At 30.8% G+C, this 13,647-nt stretch overlaps 1 protein-coding gene across 1 annotated transcript in view; it reads left to right on the top strand.

Moving 5' to 3' along the window:
- LOC109106292 (cyclin-dependent kinase 14-like) overlaps positions 1-13,647 on the top strand; it is a 434,688-nt gene that overhangs the window by 59,662 nt on the left and 361,379 nt on the right. The window contains exon 8 of the mRNA XM_042740300.1: positions 865-927. Coding sequence (XP_042596234.1) covers positions 865-927 — 63 coding nt within the window. The remainder of the gene's footprint in view (positions 1-864; positions 928-13,647) is intronic.

The raw sequence follows: 13,647 nt of genomic DNA, 5'->3' as shown, positions 1-13,647 counted from the left end.
TAAATCAATGTGTTATTAAATTAATTAAATAATGATAAATAAATAATAAATATATTTAAAAACATTATTATTTTTATTACTATTTAATAATTGTTCTATATAATTTGAAATCAATACAATATTTTTTTTATAAATAAGTTTAATAATGAAATAATAAATAATGAAAAATATTAAATATATATTTAAAACACTTATTATTATTATTATTATTTTTAATAATAATACAAATAATAAATTGTTTTATTTAATTTGAAAGCAATACAACGTGTTATTAAACAAGCTTTATAATGAAATAATTAATAATGAAAAACAATTAATGCAATATATAAAATATATTATTGTTACTATGTAATAATAAATTTATTTAATTTTAAACAAATAAAACAGTTTATTATTAAAATAAATTATTTGATCATAAAAATAAATAAAACGGATTTAATTTTTTTTTTTTTTAATCATCACCATTGCAAGGATTGCTAAAGTCAACAGATTCTACTAGTAGAGCTACCGGTTTCTGTGTAAAAATAAAATAATGATGCTACCATCTTTCTCAAGTCATTTTATTCCCCTGTAATCTGGCTCTGAATCCTGACCCTCTCCTACAAAATAGTGGATTACTCAGTAAATATGTAACATTTGTGTAACATTTCATATTTTGGGTTTTATAAATGTTAGCTGAGAAGTTTTGAAATTTGGTTGATTTGACTAATTGAGTGACCAGTATGTAATTTATATCTAATTAAGAATATTGTATTTGAGCCATTCTTTGTGTGCAGTGTGTTTTTCTGCTTGTTAGGAGACTCTGAGTCAGTGTCTCACGTCCCTCTTTCCTCTCTCTCTCTCTATCTCTCTCTCTCTGTCCAGCACACAGATCTGTGTCAGTACATGGACAAACATCCCGGCGGCCTCCATCCGGACAACGTCAGGGTGAGTGAGACACCGCTGCTCTTGTGAGGGATTTCATCTCATGCATGTTTTACCAGAGAATCCTAAAACTCGTTTTGAAGCATCTGATGCATATTGAGCACAAAACAGCAAGCTTCAATCTGACTGGCAAGCTTTATGCAACAGGTTTTTATATTTGTGATAATATAAATGAAACATGTTCTTAAATATATGTGAAAATTTATTATAATTTAATTATTTTAACATATTTTAATTTTATTCATCATATCATATACTTTTTATTTTATTTTAATTTATTTTATTCAATTTAAATTTAATTTAATTTTATTCTATTTTATTCTACTTTTTATTCTATTTTATTCTTTTTCATTTCATTTCATTTTATTCAATTTAAATTTAATTCATTATAATTTAATCTCACATTATACAAAATAAAAATAATAATTTAATTTAATTATATTTTATTCTATTATCTTTTTATTGATTCAATTTTTTCATTTTAATTCTATTTTATTCTATTTTCATTTTTATATTAATTCTATTTAATTTATTTAATATTTCTATTGTATTTTATTTTATATTAGACTAGTTGCAAAAATTTAAGAACAATTCGATAAATTTTATTCTAGTATTCTATTTTATTCTTTTTAATTAAATTTTATTACTCTATTTTATTGTATTCTATTTTATTCTTTTTAATTAAATTTTATTCTACTTTATTCTACTTTATTTTATTCTATTTCATTTCATTTTATTTTATCATTTTAATTTGATTTTAATATTTCTAATTTATTTTAATTAATGTTATTTTACTTTTTATTATATTTTATTTTTAATTTATTTCTATTTTTATTTTATTTTATTTTATTTTAGACCTAGTACACAACCTGGCAAAATGTAAGAACAAGTTGCTGGATTTGTGATTATTTCAAGTGTTTTTTTAATCAGCAGTTTAGATTTTTCAGATTTATTCTCCTCTAAATGTCAATGTTGACTTCATCAACTCTTCATCAGTGTCCATTTCTTGTCCAGAATATGCTACAGTGTGGATCGGACTAGTGAGGCGGTCGTTCCACGTGTAGTTTATGGTTCAGATTTTGAAATACATGAAGTATTTCTTCTCTTTCTTGGCTAAGACCTTCCAGCCTCTTAGATTCCCGTCTGAAGCATTGTGTGGTCAGAAGTAGAGCAGGAGTCGTGTGAGTTTGTCTGTCAGACGTGAGGCTCTCGAGTCAGTGCTTCCTGAGCGTCTGTGTCCGTCTGTAATGAAACGCTCTGTCCGTGTTTAATTAAGCAGGGAGACCACACACTCGCAGTAAGTGTGTTTTCTTGAGATCTGAAGGAAGAAGTGAGCAGAAGAACAGACATATGATTACAGCCGAGGTTTGTGGGATGTTTAATCTGCAGAGGCACTTTATAACACAGTAGCAGATTTTCCTGAGTATAATTGTGTTTTTTATCATCTGAAATGTGCTGTGACATATTCAAAAGCGTCTTTTATAATGCAGTAAACATCAAGCATGCAAAACATGTTCAAAGCCACAGATCTGGAATTTGTTGTGAACTTTAGGAAGCTAGAATAGCATCGTTATTTTTTAGTGTTTATAAATGTTTTATTTATTGGGTATTTTACATTATTTTCTGAATTTTAGAGTAAAACAAAAAAAAAAAAAAAAAAAAAAAAAAAAACAAAAAAAATTAAGCATGTCTTATATGCTGATGAAAATCTGTTTGTTTTCCTCTCCCAACAATGCAATTTTGACCCAGTGCGACTTGTTTTATGGAAATATCATTTATAGTCATCTGTTCCTCTGAAAAGTAATTGTGTGACATTGTACTTTGTCATAATAATTTTGTACTTTTGGCAATTCTGTTTGATTGTGCTGGTGGTTCACAACAGTGTTATTTTAACAACAATTTTATAGATAATATTTACAAAAACAATTTATTGTTTGGTTTTATTATTAATACATAAAGTAATATTAATATAAATAATACTTATATTTTTAAAAATATTGTTATTTAATAATAAATGTAATTGTTTTGATTTAACTGATTTAATTAGAAGTCAATTAAATTAAACAATGTATTATTAAACAAATAATGTAATAATTAAATGAAATGTTATATATATAAAAATGAATGGAATAATTTACAAATCTAAAAAACATACACATTATAATATATATATATTTATTACAAACCCGATTCCAAAAAAGTACAAATTGTGAGTAAAAAAGGAATGGAATAATTTACAAATCTCATAAACTTATATTTTATTCACAGTAGAATATAGATAACATATCAATGTTGAAAGTGAGTCTTTTTGAAATGTCATGCCAAATATTGGCTCATTTTGGATTTCATGAGAACTACACATTCCAAAAAAGTTGGGACAGGTAGCAATAAGGGGCCAGAAAAGTTAAATGTACATATAAGGAACAGCTGGAGGTTATTAGGTCAATTGACAACATGATTGGGCATAAAAAGAGCCTCTCAGAGTGGCAGTGTCTCTCAGAAGTCAAGATGGGCAGAGGATCACCAATTCCCCCAATGCTGCGGCTGAAAAATAGTGGAGCAATTGGATGACAATTTTCTCAGAGAAAAACTGCAAAGAGTTTGATGTTATCATCATCTACAGTGCATAATATCATCCAAAGATTCAGAGAATCTGGAACAATCTCTGTGCTTCAGGGTCAAGGCCGGAAAACCATACTGGATGCACGTGATCTTCGGGCCCTTAGACGGCACTGCATCACATACAGGAATGCTACTGTAATGGAAATCACAACATGGGCTCAGGAATACTTCCAGAAAACATTGTCGGTGAACACATCCACCGTGCCATTCGCCGTTGCCGGCTAAAACTCTATAGGTCAAAAAAGAAGCCATATCTAAACATGATCCAGAAGCGCAGGCGTTTTCTCTGGGCCAAGGCTCATTTAAAATGGACTGCATCTACCTGCATCTCTGATGGTATGGGGTTGCATGAGTGCGTGTGGCATGGGCAGCTTACACATCTGGAAAGGCACCATCAATGCTGAAAGGTATATCCAAGTTCTAGAACAACATCTTGCTCCCATCCAGACGTCGTCTCTTTACAGGGAAGACCTTGCATTTTCCAACATGACAAATTGCCACAGGATCCACATACTGCATCAATTACAACATCATGGCTGCATAGAAGAAGGATCCGGGTGTACTGAAATGGCCAGCCTGCCAGTCCAGATCTTTCACCCATAGAAACACTTTGGTGCATCATAAAGCAGGAAGATGCGACAAAGAAGACCTATCGGGGACAGTTGAGCACTAGAAGCCTGTATTAGACAAGAATGGGATAACATTCCTATTCCTAAACTTGAGCAACTGTCTCCTCAGTCCCCAGAACGTTTGCAGACTGTTTAAAAAGAAGAGGGGGATGCCACACAGTGGTAAACATGGCCTTGTCCCAACTTTTTTAGAGATGTGTTGATGCCATGAAATTTAAATCAACTTATTTTTCCCTTAAAATGATACGTTTTCTCAGTTTTAAACATTTGATATGTCATCTATGTTGTATTCTGAATAAAATATTGAAATTTGAAACTTCCACATCACTGCATTCTGTTTTTATTCACAATTTGTACAGTGTCCCAACTTCTTTGGAATCAGGTTTGTATTATTTTTTTTAATATTGGTAATTTAGCTTTTATTATAAATGAAATACAACGTTTTACATTTTATATATTTTGCAAATGCTTGTATCCAGAGTGAAATTTGGAAATCAATTCATGCATTGCCTATGAATCTAACCCATGACCTTATTGTTGCAAGCATCTTGATCTAAGTTTGTGCTAATAAGAATAATTCTCAATAAGAAACAGCATCTTCTTGCCTTTACTGCACGATTTGGTTGTTTTCATGACAAAAACTCTTAGTAAACTACTTGAAGAAATGGCAGATGAAAAGTAGTAGTGTTTTAACTTGATATACTTGACATAAATGGACAACACAGTTTTTATTTGGTTAAAATGCTCCTTGAAATCAATTATAAAGTCAATGTCTTGGTAGAAAGTCGCAGTGGAAGAGCAGCGAGTTGGTTATTCCTGGTGTGATGGAGTGAATGAGGCCAGCGAGCAGAAGTTGCTTATGTAATTCATCAGCTTTTTGACAATGTGGATTTACATAAATAAAGTATTTATCCCATTCGCTCCCTCATTGAGATTCAATCCAGTGGAGAAATCATGATAAATGACAAGCCAGATGTATGCTGGGATCTGTTTCCTGAAGCTTGGGATTTTGTCACATCATCTCCCAATGCCACAGTATGGAGAAAATCAAAACCATCACAACACAAACATAACACAACAGAGCAGTACATTCCTCTGTAGATGCAGGTTTATGAGGACAGTGAGCTGCACAGAATCGTTTTGAGGCCATTATAATGTCTTATTTCTCATGCATGTAGACCAGGCAAGCATGAGTCGGTCTCTACTGGTTTAGATTTGATCATAACGTGTGTTTCTTTTGGTGAATAGTATCTACGTTGATTGAGATTGGACTGAAATGGTTCAACTCTTGATGTGCAATAAACATAAAACAAGAAACCCATCGGATGAATCTACTGTACATTACAGAAAACGACATTACAGTCCTCCTAACAAACCATGCATAAATGGAAAGCTTGTTATAAATGTATGTATAAATCTCAATTTCAAAAACTAGACAATGCAGATATGATTTTTGCAGTTTGGAGGCAGGATAAGCATCTTTAATGTATTGATTAAGTTAATTATGAGCTGAGCAGTAGTTAATGCATCTTAATAATGCATCTTCTGTTCACTCGTGTTCTTTTAACAAAACAACACCTCCTTATTATCTAAAAAATTACTTCAGCACCCCTCTATCAACTAAAGACACGCCGCCTCCTCAACAAGCAAAAACACAACAGACAAAAAGTAGAAAGATTAGCTGCCGCAGTCACGAACAAACGCTCCACACAAGGGCTGGCATTTAATTTGGCCCCCATTAGCTGGAGCTGATTCATTCTCTCAGATCCACGTTGATAAAAGCCATTAGACCCTCGGCCGCAGGTTGGGTGGGATTAGCATGTGTAATTACTGGTCAAGCAGCGGAGAGACAGGACCCCGTTCTGGGCGGCCGTCCAAACCAGACCTTCTGTGCAAATACTGCTCTCGCTCCAGAAACAACACCAGATCTTCACACGCTGAGAGTGTGCTTTAATGAGAATGCTAAATTAACTAATTGATTCTAGCGATGCAACAATACCATTTTTTCTGAATCTGATCACAGTTGTTGAGACGATCAAGCCTTAAACCATCTGAAGAAACAAACAAAGCCTTACATTTGGAGACAGAGTCAGTGATATAAGTTGTTGTGCAGTTGCACTAATGGTCCATCAGTCTGAGCAAGTACAAATAACGCTGTATACTTCAAACATTCTGCTGGACGTCACATTCAGAAAGATGGGACTATCATGTTGCAATGCATCAGAAGTAATTTGATCTAATTGAGGGTTTTTGCTGTAAGAGGCTCGCTAACCTGCTGTTGTTGTGTTTCAGATGCTGTGGGATTCTATAGCCCTCATAATGCATTCACAATCTGGAGATTATCTTTGCATTGCGGGTTCGTTTGGTCCCGAATAATTATTAATCAATAAAACAGTCATAACTTAATATTTTCCAACTAAAACCGTATTGTATCTGATCAGCAACCTCTCATTAATGACTGAATAATTCAAAGATTGTGTTCAATGTTATTACTGCATTTACACCTTTTGTATTAATTTAAATTATATAAAACCACAAAAGCAGTCTTAAGTCTCTGGGGTATATTTGTAGCAATAGCCAACAATACATTGTATGGCTCAAAATTATCGATTTTTCTTTTATGCCAAAAATCATTAGGATATTAAGTAAAGATCATGTTCCATGAAGAATGTCTTAGTAAATTTCTTACCGTAAATATATCAAAACTTAATTTTTGATTAGTAAATATGCATTGCTAAGTGACTTCATTTGAACAACTTTAAAGAATGATTTTCTCACATATTTTAGATTTTTTTGCTCCCTCAGCTTCCAGATTTTCAAAATAGTTGTATCTCAGACAAATATTGTCCTCCTAACAAACCATACATCAATGGGAGAGATTATTTATTCAGCTTTCAGATGATGCATAAATCTCAATTTCGAAAAAATTGACACTCAAGGTTTTGTGCTCCAGGGTCACATATGTGTGTGTTTATATATATATATATATATATATATATATATATATATATATATATATATATATATTATATAATGATATATATATATATATATCTGTATAAATACATGTGTATGTATATATTTGTGTGTGTGTTTGACATTTCTATGAATAAATAATCATTCATAGAAAAAGAAAAGGAATTCCTTAGAATTTGTAACTCATGATTGCTCAGAAACAGTCCAAATTTATGAAACCTAAATATTTATTTTTAACAAAACGTAAAAAGAACATACACATTACTCTGAAACATTTTTTGACACTAAATGCATTTATTTTACTTGCATAAACTTTCACTTCAGATGGAAAATGTGATCAGTTTTTCATGCTGCAATGGTTTGTCAATATGTGTAATCAGTCTAAAAGTGTGTGAGATATGAGGAGATATATATATTATATATATTATATATATATATATATATATATATATATATATATATATACCCGGACATGAAACATTGTGAGATATGAGGAAAATGCTAGTGTTTTGACACTAATATAACTTAATAGATAATTTTACGAAATATTTTTGACACCAAATATACTCCATACATACCCGGCTCAAAATGACCCGGACATGAAACATGTCACTGTTTTTTTTTTTTATATTTCTTGAAAAATAAGAAATATAAAAAAAATCTGAAAAAATCAATAAAGTAAATGATGTGTATTTTAAAGGTCTTAAAGCATTTGCAAATTTTCGTTCCCTTACTAAAAATTATACTTATTTTAGATATTGTTAGTATCTCTTCCAGACCTGAATGCATTATGAGGGATCTGGTATTTCATGTTTGTGACTGACCGCAGTTTTACAGTATTAGAAAGTCTTGCTGTAATCGCAGAGATGCAGGGCTTTAGATGAGAATCGCTGTGAGATCTTCCCTTGGAAGTGAGGAGCTGGACTCGTGAGGCTGCTGTATGTCAGGAGAGCAGGTGTGGAGCTGATGGTCCATTGATACAGCACATTAAAAACCACAGCGCTCCTCTAAACCAGTCGCTCTGAGTCTCCAGCAGATGTGAGAGACTCTCGGCTCATTTAGCAGCCAGCCTGCTTCATCCAGCACTCACCGTGAAATCAAACACTCAATTCCTCTTTGATCCACTGTAGGCCTATAAAGTGACAGATAATCGAACGTTATTGCAAAATAAGAATAGAATACAGGTCACCCAGTCAGCAGAAATGATTCATTCGGTCTTTTGTTCTGTAACAGACAGACGGCTTGTATTTAAGTCTAGCAGTTTAATGAGGGAGAATGTGTGCTGTCGGGAGTTTCTGAGTTTTGGGCGGTTGATGAAGTGCTCAAAAAGTTGTCAAAATAATAACAAAAAAAAAAAAAATTAAAACAACAATCAAAATTTTAAATTTTCCATCAAAATAATAATAATAATAATTTATTATAATATTATTATTATTGTTATTAATTATTATTAAATATAGTTTTATAAAAATAAATAATTAATAGTATTTTTATGATAGTTATTTGTAAAATTTTTATAATTTAATAAAATTAAAACGTTAACAACAACAGCAACAACAACAACAATAAAATATTAACATGTTTTATGAAAGTATTTTATTATAGTAATTAGTTACATTATTATTATTATTATTATTATTATTATTATTACTTGTTTTTTGTTTGACAAAAATATTTTCATTGTAGTAATTTGTTTATTTTTATAATGTAATAAAAATATATAAGCAGCAGCAGCATTTGTTAGATTTTTTTTGATTTTATTGTACGATAATAATGTCATTATAGTAATTTTGTTTACATGTTATTATTTAATACAATAATAATAATACATAATGTTTTTTACTGTACAATAATATTTTTATTGTAGAATTTTTTAAATAATTTATTATTATTATTATTATTTGTTTTACTGTACATTAATATTTTTATTGTAGGATTTTTTTAAATAATTTTATTATTATTATTTGTTTTACTGTACATTAATATTTTTATTGTAGGATTTTTACAATAATTTATTATTATTATTTGTTTTACTGTACATTACTATTTTTATTGTAGGATTTTTACAATAATTTATTATTATTATTATTATTATTAGTTTTACTGTACAATATTATTTTATTATTGTATTAATAATAAATATTTTATTTAACTGTACAGTAGTATTATAGACTGTACTAGAGACAGCTGCGAGGCTCACAGTCAAACACCAATATGAGCTTCATAGTGTTAATATAATATCATATGTGGAATTATGAGGTGAAGTCTTAAGACGGATCATGAGTCAGAGAGAAGATATGGCTGTCACATATGATAAAATTACGGCTCGTTCTCACAGCTCCCGCATCCGGCGGATATAGTTCATTAATGTTTCCCCAGAATGAAATTGTCTGTTTTAATGCTGGATCCTCGGACGGTTTGTAGTATTAATTCTCATCACAGCATTCTACGCTTTTATAATGAAATACCACCCGGCACTCGAGGGCACCGGATCGTTATTTCAATGGGCTGTCGTGAAGGAATGAGCTCAAAGCAGCTCAAGAGTTCGGGTTTTATTCGGATTCTCGTCCACAAGCATCTTAATCGTCAGACGCTCAGCAGGAACTGAAAGACCTAAACCCTGAAGCTCCAGGGAAAGTGTGTCTGTGGTTTCTGCAGGCGCTGCCTGTTTCTTCAGTCTCGGTATAATTCTGTCCAAATCCAGACGGATATCAGTCTTCTTTCATATCGGCGTTCAGCTGACCTCTGGCTTTTGTCCTCTTATCTCTCTGCAGCTTCCTCTTTATCTCAGTCCCTGAGGATTACTCAGCGTCCCAACTCGTTTCTCTCTAGTATATATTCCACGTACAGACCAAAAAGTTTGGGAAACATTACTATTTTACATGTTTTTGAAAGAAGTTTCTCTGCTTCATCCACAGCCTGCATTATTTGATAGAAATACAGAAAAAAAAAAAAAAAACAGTTAAATATTTGTGAAATATTATTACAACCTTAAAATCTCTAGTTTTCTATTTGAATATAGCTTTAAAAAAATTAATTTATTCCCCCCCCCCCCCCCCCCGTATTGTTCATGTCTTATGGCGTGAGAATTTAGACAGACGACCATGGAGGCTGATAAGTTGTTCTTTCGACTTAGTCTCAGACGTACTAGTCAACGCAATACTTACTCCAGCCTTCAGTGTCACATGTAACATCCAGTCTATACACATGATCATTTAGAAATCATTCTAATAATTATTGATTTACTTATTGAGTGTTGGAAAACAGTTCTGCTGTCCTAAATATGATGATCAATAAAAGCGTTTAAAAAAGAACTGCATTTATGCAAAATAAAAATAAAAAATTCTACATAATATATATCTAATAATATTATTTTCTTTACTATACACTTTTTATCAAATTTAACACATCTTTGCTGAATTAAAAGTCATTATTTATATCTAAAAAAAGAAAAGAAAAAAAAAATTACCTGACCCCAAATTACTGATACAAGTAAGTGTATATTGTTATTACACAATCATTATATTTTAAAAACATAGCTCTTTTGTTTTTTTTTTTTTTTACTTTTTATTCATCAAAGTATCCTTAATAAAGTATCACATGTTCTGAGAATAATATTCCAAACTTTGAAGTTAAAATGAATCCTCAATTAGAATGATTTCTAAGGGATGCATGTGATAATGATCTAAAATGAGTTGAATCACAGAAATATTGTGATAATTTAAAGTATCAAATTAAAAATTTCAAAAACAATATTTTAAGTTGTAATAATAGTTCACAATATTACTGTTTTTTCGTATTGGATTAAATAATGCAGGGGTTGATGAGCAGAAGAACACTTCTTTCAAACACATTAAAAATAGGCATGTTTCCAAAATTTTTGCCCGGTTACTTGATATTACACTGACGACTGCTTATGTGAGGAAGATAAGGAATAAAGATCACATTTACTGGCTTCTGATATCAGATCGATCTGCTTGATTTTTGTGTTGTACTGATAAATGGATTGGCATAGGTGATTCTTACAACTGGATTCTTTGGTTTCCGCAGCTCTTCCTGTTCCAGTTCTGAGGGGGTTGTCTTACATCCATCAGACGCTCACATCCTTCACGAGACTGAAACCACGAACCTGCTCATCAGCGACACCGGATAAACTCAAACACTGGCCGACTTCGGTGTTGAGGAACAGATCAGATCTAACCACAACGCGCTCACTCATTCACGAGTATTCATAGAAAGAAACACTCGTTATTTATATGTGTACCAATTGACATTAATTAAACATGAATAGTTTGTTTAAAAGTAACTCTGACGGATATTTTAATAAACAGTACTGATAATTTTTTTTATAAATAATTGTTAATAAATATTTAAACTAATATTATTACAAAATATGTAAAATTAATATTTTAATTATTTTTAGCAACTTAATATACTTATTAATATAAATTTGTTTATAAAATGAAGTACATTTAAATGTACATGTATGATGAATTGCATTTATTTTATTTGTATTAATTTATTTTATTTATATATGTCATCGCCTAATATATATATATTAGTTATGTTTAATAAATATGACTGTGTATTTATTAATTAATTTTTTGTGTATTGATATTGTATATAAATATTTCTTTCAGAGTAAACAATTTAGATTTGAGTTGATAAATTAAATAGATACATATTAATATTTAATATATTTAATAAATAAACATTTAAAAATAATCACATATATATATATATATATATATATATATATATATATATATATATATATATATATATATATATATCCACCAAAATCTCTCTCATCAGACTGTGGCTCAAATGATTTGGTTGTAATTATGGATATAGTTTAAATATATTTTTTTTGTTTTAGTTTTCAGAATATTTAATGCATATCTGGATATTCATGCTCTGAAATAGCTTAAAATTGTATGTTTGTTGTTCAGCAAGAGAAAAAATGGTCATTGATGTCAAAAAGTTAAACTCGGGTTCAAGTAGGAGAATACCAGGCGATAACGCCAGTGTAAAACTAACCAAGGCATGTAGTAATAGTCTGTATTGTTGTAGTGTTTGGCTCTTTGGGCTTAACCTGGTTCTTCATTTATATGTGTGGGGCCAACTGGGATCATTTTGACTGGAATTATTCACTGCTACTGGTGTGTGCACTGGCTGCTCTTTGTTTTATTGGCTAGCAGCAGCAGTGTGAGACCTGTTAGTACCCAGAGCTCTAGGTGTGTGTGTGTGTGTTTTGTGTGTGTTGACATGTGTGTGTGTGTGTGGGTCACCATATGTCCCGATTCTCCTGTCCAGAGGCAGCTATGGGTGAGAAAACTGGCAGACATCACCCCCCCCCCCCCCCCCCTAGCACTCACTACTAGTTTCAAGGAGGCACTAGAGGACGTGAACAGGCCTCACTGTGAGTCTGGATCAGCAGCCTAAACACACGCAACACACACGTGTTGCACCAGCAGCAGAGAGAAAGAAGGCGTTGGTGAGAGACCATAAGTGAGCCAGACTGATAAGTTAAACTGTGTAATGGAAATCACAGACAAAGACAAGTTCGTCGACCCCCAACTGCTCCCCGTAAAGCATCTGTGTCTCACCCACTCTCTACAAAGCTTCCTTTGAATATTTAGCAATGCACTTAAAATATATTATTAAAAATATATATATTATTATTTTATTTTATAAAATAAATTTTTAAAAAAAATAAATAAATACAGTATTTTATTTAGTTTGATCATTCTTTATAATTAGTTTTAGTTTTGTTTCTTATAATTTTAACATTTTGCAATAAACTTTAAATATTGCATAGTATTGTATTTTATTTAATATATAAACTTAAACTGATGAATAAAAATAATATCAAAAAATTAAAATAGTGTATGGAACAATTTTACATATAATATATATATATATTTAATATATATATAATATCTATATATATTATAATTAGAAAAAATTTGAAATAATTAAAAAATAAGAATATTTTATACTCTTCTTGATAAAATATTCTCAAATGCTATGCTCTTTAGTCAGTTTATGTATTTTGCATTAATTAATTAAAAGAAATTTACATTGTTAGTTACATATTTAAGCACCAAATATGGTCATATGTTAATTAGTATTAAGTTGTTAAATATTTTAAATACAACGTTTAAATTTATTGCAAAAAGAAATATTTTAAACTGTTACTTTATATTACTTACATATAGTATAACAGTAGTTCTGTATCACTCCGGCTAATACGAAGATTGCATCATGGGATGCTCATGCACTTAAATTACGGATGTGTTTTTGGTATATTTTTTTGTCAATTTTAAAATTTTTAGCTAGGAGTCGGAAGAATCAGAGAGACGTGATGAGAGACGTTAAGAAAATCAATAACAATACTTACTGTTGGGCTCTTCAGTAAAAAGCTGTGAGAGAAACGGAGGAGGAAGAATCAGAGAGACGTGATGAGAGGCGGTCAGGAGGAGAAGAGCAATAC

Source organism: Cyprinus carpio, chromosome B16, assembly GCF_018340385.1.
Source record: "Cyprinus carpio isolate SPL01 chromosome B16, ASM1834038v1, whole genome shotgun sequence".
Lineage (NCBI taxonomy): Eukaryota > Metazoa > Chordata > Actinopteri > Cypriniformes > Cyprinidae > Cyprinus > Cyprinus carpio.
Note: the sequence above shows the minus strand (reverse complement) of the source record. Positions and strands in the feature narration are given on the sequence as shown.